Source organism: Hermetia illucens, chromosome 3 (genome assembly GCF_905115235.1).
Source record: "Hermetia illucens chromosome 3, iHerIll2.2.curated.20191125, whole genome shotgun sequence".
In the NCBI taxonomy this organism is placed as follows: domain Eukaryota; kingdom Metazoa; phylum Arthropoda; class Insecta; order Diptera; family Stratiomyidae; genus Hermetia; species Hermetia illucens.
Window position 1 is genome coordinate 108,783,812 of NC_051851.1, and position 15,433 is coordinate 108,799,244.

Below are 15,433 nucleotides of genomic sequence, written 5' to 3' on the forward strand. Positions count from 1 at the left end.
ATCGAGCCGGCGCCGAAAGTCCGGCATCGTCTCACTCGGCGTCAGGTAAACGCTAAAAAACGTTATCCCTAAACACCGGATCCAGACAAACCCGTCCCCCCGGCCTTCGACAAAAACACGAAGTCGAACGTTGGCCCGAACCCAGATGGCAGCAGTGCCCGATAAGTCGAGATACCATGAGGGCGGGTCCTTGTTTCGGTACTGCTTACTAATCAGCACGAGATCAGCATTTACTTCCGCAGCAAACTGTGCTAGCAACTGGTGAGCGGTTGCACTCCGGTGCATGTTAATTTGTAAAATGCGGATCATGCCGTTCGCACCCTAGCCCTCTCCAATTCCGCCCTGAAGATCAGACACCGTCCCGAACCCGCGGTGTGTGCGACCCTTTCACCGGACGCGCCACGATCCTTGCAGAAAACACAACTCTCGCTTTCCTTGCAAGTCTTCGCTTGATGACCGACTTGGCCGCATCTCCGTCATGCTGTCCTCCTGTCCGGAATCTTGCAAGCTGATGACGTGTGTCCATAGTCCAGACACCTGTAGCACTTGGTGGGGACTATTCGCATTCGTACCCTGCATACTACCCATCCGATTTTGATTCTCCCGCTGTTAAGGAGTTTCCTCGCATACTGCTCGGAGACTTCCACCACGGCGAGCTTTTGGCCTCGAGCATTTACAGATGTAATACCTACCCGGACATTGGTTACCTCTGGACATTCACGCTTTAGCGCCTCCTCTACTTCGACCTTTTCTGTAAGGTAGTCAAGATCCCCTATTTCTATAGAGCACATGAGTTCTAGGCTGGAAACAAGAGCCTTCTCTCCCAATAGGACCTTGACCGCTTCGCAGAACGTGCTCTTATTGATCGTTTTTGGGCCCAGTTCGACGAGAACTCCACCACTCCTCGTTTTCCGTATCGAAGACCCCTCTGCTCCGTTCGCTTCGGGTTTCATCCTGTAGCGGATTTTACTAAGGACTTCCGCAAATGTCTTGCCTTCCGTCGGTTTAATGAGCAGAGCCGACGGTCTAGTCCTTCTTCGCTTCCTCATTTTTTCCGCACCTGGCTTTTGGTTGGCAGCCTCCTTGTTTTTGGACAGATGTGTCTCTGGCGACGGAGTCGGTTGTTTTTTTCCTTTTTCGTCTTCTTTTTTTTGTGCGCTGGAGACTACTTCCATAAAGTCTCTTTCAGGCACGTCTTCCTCTTTCCGCTTTTTCCCTACTTCACTTTGCAGAGGGCTATCTGCGCTCCGTTTGACGCAAGCAGCATTCTCAGCGGGGAGTGCGACTGTTTCTGCTCTACAATCGTCTACCGTTACTCTCCACGTTCGTCTGTAACAAGGAGATGTGGTCCAGTAGTTCCTCCAATTCCATCAGCCAGTTTTTGACGCCTTCGCTGATGTTCCTCTAAAGGAACGTCGCCGCCCGCATACGTTTCATTACTGCTGGGCACTTCCTGATGAGCCTTTCCTCTTCGGCTCTAGCGAGAACGGTCGAATGCACTTCCACTTGATTTGTGTCCAAATCCAGCTGTTCAGGACTAGCGATTCTGACTGAGCTTACTTCCAGAGCAGGGGCACTGCAAGGTATTGGAGTTGCCATCTCCGCACGGTCAGTCGCGCCACTTGATGAGGCTTCCTCTTTATTTGGGCGCCTCGGTGTCACATCGGGTATGTCAGCCTCGTTGCCTCCTTCGCTCATCGTTACGGTGAACGACGCATTTTTGTGCTCCGCCCAAACGCACTCAGTTTTTCCTCTTTGCCTGTTGTTTCGTCGATTTTTTTTATAGGTTTATGAATATTCTCCATGGAAAAGTAACCAGCGCATCGTGTGCAAGGGAGCGGGCCGCAATAGTCAGGAACGAGTATACTCTCGGAGACACAGCCCCTACCCCAGGTCTCTGAGGCCTGACCTACGCTTAGCTGATACCGGAATTCACGGACGGATCAGCGCTCGCTCGGGGCAACGCGGTCTATTAACATGCGTTCAATCCACACTTCCCGACCAGGGTCCCGAAGGAGGTGGCTCCTGATACACGTCGCAACTACCACCTTGGCAGAGCTACGCTCACATCACCCCGTCGACGCCGACAGAGTTGTCGAGGGCTCCGGGGACTACCAGTGTGTCCCGACGTGTACCGGTCATTCGTGGTTCGCTCTTCACCGAGAAGCTTTCTCGAGGCTACTACCCTAGGACGCAGGTATGCTGCCAGCTAGGGGCAGAACTACTTACTCGGGCACCTCGAGGACGTCACATCGTACGTATCGTAACCGACCAGTTAAAAGTCGCTAACGCCCCTGTGGGATATTAAATGTGGCACTAATTGAGCCCTTTCATTTGATATCCGCGTGTACATAGTTAAAAATTCAATTGCGTCTACTTTTTAAAAAGGCATTTACACAAATAATTTAATCTGGAAAGCACTGTATTGATAGCAGTCAACCTCATGTGCTTCACACTAGGAACGCAATATTATTAACAAATGAGAAGAAAACAACCTACAACAGATACAAACAAGTCGAGATACCGAAATCTGGACGCTTCAGATATGGAAGGTTTTGTGCATTTCTTTTATAAAAACATTTGGGTGTGAATTTGTACCATTAATACGTAACCCGTAATATGCGCATAGAAGTGATAATTTTGACCCATTATAACTTTGCTAGTGACAGTGCCATTTCCACTAAACTTGGTAGGATCAAGCTCTATATTAATGGCTACATTGCTGCAAAATTTTGTGATGCTGATATTCTAACAAATATCAAAACCAAGACCAGCTTCGGAAAGTACTAATCGAGACCTTTCATCTGATACCCCACGTGATTATATTTGGGAAAAAAAATTTACACTTTCCTTTTGCATGTATGGGGACCCCTCTCCCTCCTTTAAATTCGACATGAAAGGATGTAATTCACTATATACGGGAGCGTTCCCACCTTTCCACCAAATTTAGTGTCAATCACTGCTAAAGTCTCCGAGAAAAATGGGTGTGACGAACAGACAGACAGTAAACCGTTTTTAATAAAGTTTTGTTTTACACACAACCTTAAAAAGGCCGGGGAGTAGTAAATTCATCATGAAGGGAATTTTAGTATGTCGCCGGAATGTCAATTAATTGATTATGATGTCAGCATCTTATTTGCATGGCACCCCCTTTGCATGTATGGGGCCCCCCTCTAAACTCCACCGAAATTTATGTCACTCACTATATGGGTGGGATTTCATAGTTATCATCTGTCCACCAAGTTTCGTTCGGATCGGTTTGGCCGTTTTGGGAAACGTGCCTATGACAGACAAACAGGCAGTGAATCGACTTTAATAAGGTTACCCTTACTCTTAAAAAGGTTAAATACTTATCTTCTTAGGAGCTGTTCAAGTAAAAAAACACACTCACCCTTCACTTTTCGCTTTTCACAATTAAATTTATCACAAAACAGCACTTTATACAAAAACAACAACTCTTTTCTTAACCGATAACACACTTCTATTTTTCGGTTTACTATCTAACTTCTATTTACCGCGGTATCGGCGGACAAAGCTTTGGCTTTAAACTAAGGTTACAGCAACCAACTAGCGTCCTTTTTATTCACTTTTACAATACAGGGATAATAAAAACAAATACAAAACCCATAACGAAGATGAGAAAAAATGTCTAGTGTCTAGCTTCAGGAAAATACTAGTGTAGATGTATTAATTTAACTGAACCGCTAGTGATAGTTTTAGAACTGCACGATCTACCCTGTATATGATTTAGTCGCACGCGGGATCAGCCGTTGGTAGTAGGGTGCTCCCCTTCTGACCGTTTTTAGATGCACCCGCAATGCAGGTTTGTAAGCGTCAAACGCGCCGCATCACAAGTAAAGTACCTTACGGGTCCTCCAGCAATTCCAGCACAATAGATCAGGCAAAACAGCCCCCGGCTGGTCATCAACCTCTTCGGCGCTTGAAAGTGGAAATTTCGAATCGCTAGAGACCTCGTTCACTATGAGTCTGAGAGTGGGGCGACAGGGGAGATAGAGTGAAGAGTTCGGTCTCCGAGACGCTCCATTCACCAGCTTCCTGACGAGGCTGCGATAGGGTGCTAAGACGTTGTCTGAACAGAGCTTTCCTAAGCGGAATGCTCGCAGCACATCGAACAGCTCGTCGTTGACAGGGTCCGTGCATAGTACAGTGCAGTGCAGGTCCTGTCAACAATAAGTGGAGATGTCGACTCATAGAGTGAAACTGCCCTCCCAGGGTATCTTCCGTCAGCATTGCCACCCGATTCAGGAAACTGACTATCGGCATTGATTTAGGGGGTCTCGAGAAATTCAGGCCCCATCCGGGCACTGTCTTACTTATGCGGTCGTTCGGGTAATTGCCTCTTCTAGAGAATCTGTTCAGATCCGTAGTTAGTATTCGACCCGAACTCGTAAATGGCAAATGCGATGCTCTAGCTCGAGGAGTAGAGCAATTAAGGTACGACCGGAGACCCGCCGAGTCCTCATTTGCTACGGTCGCCGGCGAGCAAACCGTGCAGTGCTCGGTGCAAACCTAAGATTCTGGTTCTCCTGCACGCGCTCAATCTGTATGGCGAGGGCAGAACATCTTTCTATGTGTAGGTTGCGTCCGGTGTTTATTTGCCTAAGGGGGATGAGGGACGTTTTGATGTCAGCGCTGGTATTAGATCCGCTGAAGGCGCTGAAAATGCGGCACTGGCTCCCTTTCCAATCTTATTTCGAACGGCCATTTGCCCTGTTAGAATTTTGGGAACAGCTCCGGCCGGTTTCGGTTCCACCTCCCCACGCTCCTCCAACTGTAAGCAAACAGAAGCTACTTTAAAAGATATATCGAGATAGCAAAATTTGATTCACAATTTCGTGATAAAGAATACAACAAAAAGAGGTATTTATGGTATGGTATTTATGCTCATTCCCCACTCCCAGAAAGCGCTAGTCCAAATAAAAAAACCTTCCGTTGAGAAGAAAGTTGACGGCCACCCACCTGCCAAGTAGATCAATCAGCTTAATAGCCCCTTAATAAGGAGTATAAAAGATAGGGTTAGGAAACTCTCAGTTTGGTGAGGAATCTGATCGGAACCGCAGGCCTAAGTCCCACCCAGAGTAAGCATGGGGTGACGGCACGACATCTTCCTAATTTCGACTAGTCCGGTCGAAATTCAAATCTACGATCCAAACCAGACACCCATAAATTAAAAAAAACGCGTCGATGAACTTTACTTTAAATATGTGATGAATCAATAATTTGGGCTAACTCCCTGGCAAACAATTTCGGATGGCTAAGTGAATGGTTAAAGTCCATCCTACTTCTTTCTAAATTCTCCACTCAGGCACCTTGGCAATAATTTCATCTGGCTATGCAGATGGATCCGCTGAGGAGCCCTGATTTGAGAGTCAAGCTCGAACTTACAAGAAGAGGTTCGCCTGGTGAACAAAATCCTGCAAGTTCCTTTAGGCATTAAAGTACCAAATTAAAATTTCTGCCAGAGATTGGCTTAATGGAAAGAGGACACTCTAGTAAGAGAAATGGATTGGATTGGATGGATAGAAAAAGTGCTAAGTCTATTGTGTTCGTGAAATCCTGTACATAGAATAGTGCTAAGTTTATCAATTATGTTCCGGAAATTTTATCACGTTCCAGTTAATTAAAATCCAAGAAACATTGTTCCAAAAATCTAAATTTACGAAATTTACCATTATTAGACAAGTTTCGAACCAATTTAGTGGCTTACGTGCGAATTGTGCAGCACAAACCAGTAGGAGATAAAATCAAATCCATAGTAGTGGTTAAATTTCTAACCAAACCAAACCAAATGAAACGTATGTACAATTACATAAAGTATCGCCTAAATAATTATCTCCTCAAAATTCAGTTTTGATAGTTAAACGCTATAAAGCAAAGGGAACGATATTCGCTGCGATAGTCGCCGTGAGCTTTGCGAGGCCCGAGAGCGCCATACGGTACGCAGCTATTGGTGTAATGATTAGAAGTGCGCGAAATATTGCCTTAGTAATATGATATCATATCACTTTTTGAAAAGTTAAATACCATCACAAACATCACTTTTCATTACCCTCATCGTACATATGATGTTATATCATCAACATCAGTTAGTACCATTCATCAGGTAATATTTACCAAATATTACTTATCACTGGAGTGATTTGTCTGCCCAATGGGTGTTAATTAATAATGAATGAACCTTTCATGCATCCTCAAGTAGGACCCAAAACGTCTCTGAGGATTCTGCCACGAGTTTGAAGTTTTTCTTACTAGGAACCGAGAGTTCTGACGAATACATGAGGACTGACAATCATTTTTTCATACCATTCATAAGGCTGATCTTACGTACCCTACACAACAATAGATTCGCAAGCGATACACGTCGTTGGCAGGCAACAACTGAACCCACCACTTGTACCACGAAAATCGATGTTGTTTCGTGACGTTTTGCAAGGTAATGTAACAATACTTAACTATCACAAAAGTAATATATCCATCATTTTGGTAATGTGTTAGGTAATGCGGTGATGTTAGGTAATGCGGTGATGTTAAGTAATGTGATGGTGTTAAGGGATGTTGTAATGTGTAGTAATGGTTTTATCGTGTCCGGTGATAGTAATATAATATTACACTTCAAGTTGATATCATTTTTGTGATATTATTTACATCACCTACCAATCTCTCCGACTGATGGATACACAAAAATCTATTAAACTGCATTTTATTTTCTGGGGCCTGGATAAGGTTGCCAATATCCATTCTCTAGAAAATGTATATTCTTTAGTGAATGAGGAGTTGCGAAAGGTTTATGTGAGCTGAGTCAGAAGGTTTAACACATAATATAGCAAAGGAATAATGTGACCTTCTTAATCACGGACTGGTTGCGACGGATACTGCAACTGCGTCGGTTAAGTATAATCGTTTCCTATTTATATATACCTCTCTTAAGAAGATCGTACTCAAGTTTCTTTCTTGCAGACATGAGCTGCTCCCGTTATTAGTGGTAACGAGTAACCTACGAGTTGAAAAAAAAAGAAATCATTAACAATAAGATCTCGGTGTTGTTGTTGCATAATAGCAGACTTAATTAACAAGAAAAAGAGAAAAATAAACATGGACAGTACGCTAGTTTTAAGTCTAAATATAATAAATTAATAAAAAGCTTATTGCTACCGTGGACATTTGCTTGGGGCTACAAATAAAGGTTGCTTGCATTCCTTCGCGTCCCGGTGATTTATCTTTTACCTTTCTATATCTACGAATGCCGCGGACTTCTGAGAGCAACGAAGTTATGTAATCGAAATCTTTTTGTTAGCTCAGCTGGAGATGCAGCTTTTAATGGACCGTCAACAAACTCAAATGTGGATTGGTGAGAACGTGAAACGTGGAAGGTGTCTGGCCTATTTCATAACCAGTATCTTTCTCCTGGCGCTGCTGAAGCAGCTACCGAATCGAGATCCTTTGAATCGAATCGAGATCCTTGAAATCCTGAATTTGGATCATAAATCGCTGCTTTTTGTGAGCTAATGGTTTTCGCTTAACGTTCTAGGATGTAATCGAAAAGGATGTAAGGATACATATAGGTCATTGCCGTGGCGCATTTCAATCATTGCCAGAGGGGTGATTTTGGGTGGCTTAATTAACCAAGCCCATTGCACGTACTAGATGCCGCTGGATTAGTTGAGCGGTGGAACACTGAAGTTGGGACCGTATAGGAACTAGGGGATGAATTTTCTTGAAAGCATCGGGCAAATGGCAACATTGACTTATGCCAAACGGAGAATAGCAAAAGGATGAACGCTGTTTGGTTTTGAATCCGTTGACCCATTTCTTGCATGAAAGCAAATACGGGCTCCAAATCAAATACTATCATGCTGCTGAAATGTACATTCGGTCATTTAATGTATCTTGGCAACAACAAATTCTATGGAAAAGTAGGGATATTACTATTCAGTTAGGTTTTCAGGTCAACTTCTTCTTATTTTCAGCAATTTTAAAGTTAAATAGGTACTTTTTTCACTCTTTTTCGCTGAATGACAAAATCATAGAAAAGATATACTGATAACGTTACGCTACTTGTAGTCACCTCGTGAATTAGTCCGAAATTTCCTTAAAATCGGAGAAGCAAAGTAACGATTTCGGTAAATGCAGGTGGACAATAACGTGGAATAATCTGCCGTTTGTCATTCAGTAGGATAACGAACCCAAGTACACTTCCTTCTCGGATTGGGAATGCTTATTGTGCATATATGTATGCTTTATGCCTCCCCAATCGATCGTTGGCTGGGTCCCTTATGGCACTCGCGGGCCTCGCCGAGTGCACGACGACGATCGCGGTGAATGTCGTTCCTTTTAGCTGGTGAAGGTATACCTGCCAACATGGAATTCTGAGGAGGTAATTATTTAGGAAATACTTTAGGTAATTGTATGTAGTGTGATTTAATGGAATATGCTCTTCGCTCTTCAGCTGATTTGGTATTTTGTTGCAATGTTTTTAAGTTACGACGCGAAAGCGATCAAAAGCTGACATGACGTCGTTAGAAGTAAACCTCAAACGGTAAGCTTTGTGAGCCTCGCGAACTTCGTAAACTTTAAATGTTACTCTGCTATAAACCTGATCTCGAAAAATGTTTACAGAAAGCCATTGTAGGAAGCTGGAAAGGGAATTTCCCCAGATGTGACTCAATACCTTTCCTATTCGATGCATGATGCTACAGCTGTAATTGCATACATTAAAATTGAATTGCAGGTTCGTACTGGGTTACTTTCGAATTAAAATCGGTTCATTTTTCTTGCTGTCCCAATAATTTGTTGTGCTCACTGGGCTAATATTTCGCAGTTTACCAACAACATTAGTAGTTAAACGATATACATATGAGACAAAATAGAACAACAAGGGCGATACAAATTTCTTTTTGCTTAAAACTAATTACACTCATGTAAAAATAGAATTTCTGACGTTTTTTTTCACATTTTTTGATACCTTAATTTTATCGTGTCTGACAACACTCACGATTTCTCATGTCAAATGTGACTAGTCTGCGTTGTAACTCCAGTCACAGTTAGATACTAGACAGCTACCTCACTCCACCTTGCCCCTCAAGGGCGAAATCAGTGCGAGTACACACGATTTCAAATTGTTTTGCCCTTGAGCATGAGTGAGATGTACCGAAAACCCGATCAGCTGTGTTTGACATACCGCCCGGACTTGCCAATGTATTGGTGAGATTGGCAAGTTTTTGCTTATGGATAAGTGAATACGTGAAACAACTTTTTGCTATATGGGTGAGCACGCCGTAGTACCAGAATAGCAAAAGCTCACCGATCTCTCTCTTACCAATACGATTTGACGAAGATTATGCCTTTTCCTTGTTTAACGTCTCTGATGTGTACAGATAAGCTTCTGCAAGCATATTTGCAAGTGGGGTCATTTTTGTAAGGGTACTGCCTATAGTAGATCTACTGTGACTCCAGTAACGGAATTGGTCCCCAAAAAAATACATAAAGTCTGAAAACGGTTAAAAATGCAGGACTAAACCTTACCTAGTCCCCAGAAATTTACATAAAGCTCTCAAAACGGTTGAAAATGCAGGACTATACCTTAGCTGCGTGCCTTTTAGCGTTCACAAAGCTCGAGAGCCTTGCAAAGTGTTCTCCCTGAAGTTTCCTATCACACTTACGTTATTCAAAACATTGAGACGAAATGGCAAATCAGGTAAGAAACAAGGCTTAGCTTAAGTATTTGTGACAATTTAAGATTTTGACCTGGTCGCACACTGCAAACTGCGATGAAACACATGATCGCTACGATTCGGTCCTTTGGATATTGCCTGCAACCCCCGGTCGTCGTCGGCCGCACTGAATGTCGTTTCATTTGATTTTGAGTCCAAATGTCACTGCGAGCTGAAATGTCATGGCATACTCAAATGTTCTTAGTGAACTCAATAAATTGCAACAGGAAATTTTATGTTAAGATTCTCTGGAATTCAATCACTTCTATGATTTCGTTTTTTCCAGAACCATTCAACACTTTTATTCCACTGTCAAGAGAACTGGCAAATTGATATAAATAACTATGACAACTAAGAAAACTATACACAGGGGGTGAAACTGTCTAATCAAGTTTAGATTTTCATTGTACAGTCAAGATCGGGTTGCGTTCCCCAGCGAAAAATGGATGAAGCAAAGATTAATAATTGACGACTGCCTCGAGACACACAAACAAACCAATATAAGGCTCGGATATATATAGATAACTAATAATAATAATCGTTAACGCGAGAATCTATATCAGGGCCTTGAAGTGTGTTAGAGCACTTGATTCAATATCGTAACAGTACACTACGGTCAACATTGCGATCGCACGAGATTATTACCCTGATTTAACTCAAGTACTCAGTCGACTGGTATCCGACATCCAGTCTCGATAACAAATGCCTCTGCCACCAGCGAGATTTAAACCGCGGCCTTCCGCTACGACAGCCCGGCGCTCTAACCACTTGATACATCCGGACACAGTCGTTCAACTGCCCAAGAAATGATTCAAATCAAACAAACATTTTTCAAAACCTCATACCCAAAAACCAGAAGCAAAAAGGAGTAAAAAGCATATTTGCAAGTGTTCAGCAGTATGAAAACCTTCCACTTTACTGCTTAGCAGAGCAAACATCAGTCAATTTCAGAGGCTCTCGTGTGTGTTTGCTTCCACCAAGCTGCCTGTAGAAGAACTTAGAAGAATAATTCACTCACTAATTGCAGTAAGATCCATTGAAATGCATCCTGGATGCATCTTTAAGGAAATGTAACCTTTGGTTCCCGCTGACTTAGTTCTCATCTGTGCCATGATGTTACTGCATGTGGCTGTATTTGTAATAGAAATTGTCCAGCTTGGTGTCAAAATCAATCGAAAACGGTAGCGATCCGAATAAAATCGCAACGTTATTTTAAAAATTTCCTATAGGTTGTTTGTAACTGGATGTCTTGTTACATAGATTCGCATACATGCTATAGGAATGCGACACACATTACATTAACAGGTGCGCAGAACGCACTGCGATCTAGACCCGGCCTCAAACTGAATGATTCATTTTTTGTTCGGCTTTTTGAAGTGCAAAACACAATTAAGATGCATACAGAATACACACTTGGGAAGCTCCGATCCTCATGCAGTTTCAATGTACAATCATGATTCCAGGTCAGTCAAGATCGCTCCACGTCGGCAAAGTTCGTTCTGATAACAGATTACGTCATTTCTAATTTGGCGGCGCATGTCTTTTGCGGCAGTTACTCTTGAATGCAATTAATTTGAATGAATTCGTTTTGAGAACTGCGAAAGGGACTTTTGCGTTGCAAGTACTAATTATTAATGTCACTTGGATTAGTTCCGTCGCTTCTACTCATTAAAATTGAATTTAAGTGGGGGGTATTTTCATTCATTTAATTGTATGATTTTCATAACATAAAATATGCACGCAAGTCGATTGTCCACGCACAAATTCACGGCATTGCACATAACCTTCAATTTTATGCAATTAGTTTATGCACCTTCCTGTATTTTATATTATGAAATTCATAAAATTAAATGCCACTGAAAGTGCACATACCTCCGGTTTACATTGCGGGTTTCCAATCGGACTTGTTTTATATTGCCTCATACAAGTCCGTGTAATGAACTCCATTTGACAGCTCTCTCACTGTGCACGCACAGGGTCATTCTGCTGTTGTGTTTCCCGGTTAACGACGTGACCTAAGTGTTGTCTCTTTCGCACGGCATCAATACTAGTAAATGAAAATGTGTAGACGCAATGGCGCACACCATTGAATGAGAACGGCGCACGACTGTCACGCTTTTCTGCCATCATGCCAACTCAAGCATTAAGTTGGGAGTGTTGTGTTTAGTTTCTTTGTGCACATCCAGAATATTATAGCCAATGCTGTGACGATGCCCCCGATCAGTCGATCTGCGAGCATATTCCTAAGCAAGTAAGAAATATTGGGTTGGGAGAAAGAAATGTCGTATTTTGTCAATTGATGGCGACACTTAAACATATCTTGTGTTGTGTTGATTTGAAGATGACAATCTGTCCTACAAGTGTCTCTTTGACAGTGCTGTGATCGTATGCTTCAGTCTTTAAAATGGAGTCTACCAAGCAAGAAATTCGTCATATTTTGCGTTTTTACTACTCGAGAGGTAAAAATGCAACGAAGGCGGCCGAACAAATTTGTAAAGTTTATGGGCCCGATACTGGAACGATTCGTACACCACAGCGTTGGTTTGATCGATTTCGTTCTGGTGTAGTGGATGTCGAAGATACACCCCGTACTAGTAAGCCCATCGTCGTAGAAACCGATAAAATCGTCGAAATCATCCAACTAGACCGGCATGTGAGCATTCGCTCGATTGGCCAGGAACTGGGTAAGGACCATAAAACCGTTTGGAACCATTTGCAGAAGATTGGATTGCAAAAAAAGCTGGATGTTTCGATGCCACACAAGTTGACGGAAAAAAATCTCTTGAACCGAATCAACGCCTGCGATGCACTGCTGAAACGGAACGAATTCGACCCATTTTTAAAGCGGATGGTGACTGGTGATGAAAAGTGGATCCCGTAGGACAACCTCAAGCGAAAAAGATAGTGGTCGAAGTGCGTCGAGCTGGCCCAAACCATCGCCAAGCCGGGTTTGATGGCCAGGAAGATTTTGCTATGTCTTTGGTGGGATTGGAAGGGAATTATCCACTATGAGCTACTCAACTATGGCCAGACCCTCAATTCGGTCCTCTACTGTGACCAACTCGACCGTTTAAAGCAGTCGATTGACCAGAAGCGGCCAGGATTGGTCAATAGGAATGGTGTTCTGTTCCGCCAGGTCAACGCTCGGCCTCAAACGTCTTTGATGACCCGCCAGAAGCTACGGGAGCTCGGATGGGATGTCCTATCGCACCCACCGTATAGTCCGCACATGGCACCAAGTGATTACCATCTCTTGCGGTCCATGCAAAACGCTCTTGGTGCTACTAAGTTCGCCTCAAAAGAGGCTTGCGAAAACTAGCTGTCTGAGTGTTTTGCAAATATGGAGGGGAGGGGTTTATAATAGGGGGATAATAAAGTTGCCTTCTAAATGTCAACAAGTTTGCGAACACAACAGCGCATTGGCTTAAATCGGATAATTCTAAGTATTTGAAATAAAGCGTCAAATTTCGATCACAAATATGACATTTCTTTTTCCCCAACCCAATATAAAGGCCGCCCAGGTTGGTTTTAATTATAATATATGCGATCGACGAACCTAATGTAAGTTAAATCAGTAATTAGCACTTACCACCAAAATGTTCAAAACTGATTCAAACTGAGCCAACCGAAAACAAAAAGCTCAGCCACACTACGAATGTCGTGAAAGAACCTCGCCGACATGAAATGTTAATTTGACTTGAGGGCGACAGGACGAGTCTCTCGTCCGCAGGCCCGCGTTCATTGTGCATTGGCCATAAAGGTTGACAGACATTCACCTTACCTCCTCGGGAACTATGAAAGATAACTTTATTAGCATTAATAGTCATGAAAAGAAGAAGAAACGTTGGGTTAGGTCACTTGTGAACTTGTTTTGTGCGTGCCACCGGCTTAGAAATGTCTGGAAGCGGGGATACCAATGGATCTGAGGAAATCCAGGACAAGAAGCAGAAGAAAGTAACAAAGCACGATGGGGGAGCTGCTGATCTCGAAAGGGTCACGGATTACGCTGAAGAGAAAGAAATATCGTCAGCGGACATGTCAAGTGTATGTAGCTGCTTTTAAATTGATTATATATATTGCGTTGCTTATATATACACACATATATATATGGTGTTACCTTAAATAAGTTAAATAACCGCTATTTCATTAGTGTCCGCTGTTAAATTTCAGTTGTGAAATTAGAGTTAATACTGGCAGAATGCGCACGTCCAATGTAAATTCTAATAAGATACGAGTTGCAAATTGTCACATGGTCGGGTTTAGAGAAGTTTGATATAAGCCAAATATGGGTACGATAATTTGTCTTACTTCCTGTTACTAGAGGAAATATAAATAGAAGATGTCGCCTGGAGGCACCGTATATGGCGCGGCATTAAAAATCTCTCACAGAATATTGTCATGGTGATCTTAATTCTGATATTGGGTGAAACATAGGGTAGTGAGGGCCCAAAATGCGTGCCCCGAAAGTAAAAGTCGTTCTCAGAGCCTATCCAACCGAAAAACCTAAAAAAAAACTATGGTGGGCTTATACACATCCCAATTCGATACCTGCTCAAATAAAGTTGATAATGACATACGAAAACCACTCTTCTTCCTAGAAGTACGAAATTTGGTATCATCATAAATGATATGTTGCACCGTTTGGAAGTCGATTAACACAATAACAACTATACTACACTCAGCCTACCATCACTCCAGGCGGATTGACAGATTTGAGTTGTTAGCCGAAACATGAACTCCGGATGGTTCGGATGTTTATATCCATTCGACGAAGTCCCTTTTTGTCCTCTAGTTTATATTAAAATGTCAGTCCGCCACTTTCTTATCAGTTCAACTTCCAAAAGCGGTGTTCGCAAACCAAATGCCTTCACTGATGCCACCCAAGGGTAATCGCAGCTAGTGGAAGCCTTGCAAGTACCAAGGGGAAATTGCCCATTACGAGGCGAACAGTCAAAATATGACTTGCAAAACCATTCGCTTGTAACCGTAAAAGCCAATGGTGCGTTCTGCCGATATATCGCGTGCGCTTGGATCGAGTTCTTGCGTTGTTGCCAAGTTTCTCTATACAGTCTTTGGTTTGTTTGACTGATTTAACAGTAAATTAGTCACTCGAAAATTTGGAGTACGTGTTTTATCTGAATTCATAGTGAAATCGGAACAGGCTTCTCGCCAGGAGTATGGGAGCCTCCCTTACACGTATCTCGTAAAATCGCTCTGTATAAAGGGCGTTGACCCAGAAACTATTATCGTCGTCCATGGGCAGGACATAGAAAAGAATAAAACCAGAGAAGCAGAAAGCCATTGGGGCTCTCTTAGTAGCCAACGTCGGCCCAGCAATATTGGCCGATGGCATCATGGCACTGATCATACATCCGTAATGCAGGATGTGCGCAATCGCACCATATCATCGACGGAATTGATGGAATCGGGGAAGCGCAATGTAAGGCCTATTACGAAGTGAAGGCCACAATACTCTTCACATATTGGGAACAGCTTCAGCTGATTTGGCAGGGCTCCACCGATACACCGGGCTGGCATATAATGACGGCAACGACTTTGTAATTGAGGACAGAATTCAAGGCGCGTTCATATTCTTGGGTACAATGTCGTGAAGAGCCTTCCAGAATTTCAATTATTTCATAGTCTTATCCATAGAGACAACTTTGTTCTCCGGTTCGTTAGTTCTAGGAACTGCTAGGAGG

The 15,433-nt window shown here is 42.9% G+C and overlaps 1 protein-coding gene and 1 long non-coding RNA gene across 3 annotated transcripts in view; one reads left to right on the top strand and one right to left on the bottom strand.

Annotated features, from left to right (window-relative positions):
- Window positions 1-6,705: 6,705 nt before the first annotated feature.
- Window positions 6,706-9,173, bottom strand: LOC119651233. The gene is made up of 2 exons (XR_005249440.1): window positions 8,984-9,173; window positions 6,706-7,015 (listed from the first exon to the last, which is right to left on the bottom strand). It is a non-coding gene; the product is annotated as an uncharacterized LOC119651233 (long non-coding RNA).
- Window positions 9,174-13,549: 4,376 nt separating this feature from the next.
- Window positions 13,550-15,433, top strand: part of LOC119652477 (huntingtin-interacting protein K) — a 48,007-nt gene continuing 46,123 nt past the window's right edge. The window contains exon 1 of one of the 2 annotated variants that reach the window (XM_038056647.1): window positions 13,550-13,775. In XM_038056647.1, the coding sequence (XP_037912575.1) occupies window positions 13,626-13,775 (150 nt within the window). In that variant the 5' untranslated portion in view covers window positions 13,550-13,625. The remainder of the gene's footprint in view (window positions 13,776-15,433) is intronic. The other variant, XM_038056646.1, reaches the window with a different exon arrangement.